At 52.9% G+C, this 1,162-nt stretch overlaps 1 protein-coding gene across 1 annotated transcript in view; it reads left to right on the top strand.

Moving 5' to 3' along the window:
• The window catches only part of xylb (xylulokinase homolog (H. influenzae)), a gene marked incomplete in the record, with an annotated part of 11,402 nt that overhangs the window by 923 nt on the left and 9,317 nt on the right, over nt 1-1,162 (top strand). The window contains 5 exon segments of the mRNA XM_014030559.1: nt 76-158; nt 318-387; nt 470-550; nt 684-770; nt 874-1,002. Coding sequence (XP_013886013.1) covers nt 76-158; nt 318-387; nt 470-550; nt 684-770; nt 874-1,002 — 450 coding nt within the window.

The raw sequence follows: 1,162 nt of genomic DNA, 5'->3' as shown, positions 1-1,162 counted from the left end.
TTGTTTGTTTGTTTGTTTGTTTGTTTGTTTGTTTGTTTGTTTGTTTGTTTGTTTGTTTGTTTGTTTGTTTTGAAGCTGAAGGTGGTGGTCCTGGATGAAGACCTCAGTCCAGTCCATCAGGACGGGGTTCTGTTCGACTCTGAGCTGCCAGAGTTCAGGTAACAACCAGAACGCTTTATTCTGAAAGGCCGACAGCTGGGCTTTTATTTTGAAAGTGTCACAGATGGGTTCTTATTCAGAAAAGGCTCTAAACAAGCCTTTTATTTTGAAAGGTTCAGAACTGGGCTTTTATTCTGAAAGTGTTTGCTTCTGTTCAGGACTCAGGGAGGAGTCCATGTCCACGCTGACGGACTGACGGTCACCTCACCTGTTCTGATGTGGGTCAAGGTGAGACACCTGTACCAGCTGACCTCTGACCCCTGAGCTGGGTTCTGACTCCTGATTGGCTGTCCCACCTGTCCGTCATCAGGCTCTGGACCTGCTGCTGGAGAAGATGAAGAGGGCGGGGCTTGACTTCTCCCGGGTCCGAGCGGTGTCAGGCAGCGGACAGGTGAGCCTGGTCTCAGAGCGGGTCGGGTCCAGTTGCTGCAGAACCTGAACCAGGTTCAGTGGACCTGGTTCAGGTTGGTCCTCAGGAGACCCGTCAGTCACCTGTCAGTCAAACATTTATATTTTCTGCACAGCAACATGGCAGCGTGTTCTGGAGACGAGGAGCCTCCCAGACCCTGGACAGGCTCCACCCAGACCAGAACCTGCACCTGCAGCTGCAGGTGTGTGTGTGTGTGTGTGTGTGTGTGTGTGTGTGTGTGTGTGTCTGTCTGTCTGTGTGTCTGTGTGTGTTCCATGTCCCTGCTGACTCACATATGTCCACAGGACAGCTTCTCAGTGTTGGACAGTCCGGTCTGGATGGACTCCAGCAGCGGTCAGCAGTGCCAGGACCTGCAGGCAGCAGTAGGGGGCGCTCTGAGACTGGCCCAGATCACCGGGTCCAGAGCCTATGAGGTCCTGCTCACCACCTGTCTGTCTGTCCACCTGTCTGTCTGTCTGTCTGTCTGTCTGTCTGTCTGTCTGTCTGTCTGTCCACCTGTCTATCCACCTGTCTGTCTGTCTGTCTGTCTGTCTGTCCACCTGTCTATCCACCTGTCTGTCTGTCTGTCTGTCT

This window comes from Austrofundulus limnaeus, unplaced genomic scaffold (genome assembly GCF_001266775.1).
Source record: "Austrofundulus limnaeus strain Quisiro unplaced genomic scaffold, Austrofundulus_limnaeus-1.0 Scaffold1080, whole genome shotgun sequence".
Classification (NCBI taxonomy): Eukaryota; Metazoa; Chordata; class Actinopteri; order Cyprinodontiformes; family Rivulidae; genus Austrofundulus; species Austrofundulus limnaeus.
The sequence above is the reverse complement of the archived record's forward strand: the minus strand, read 5'-3'. Positions and strand labels throughout refer to the sequence as shown.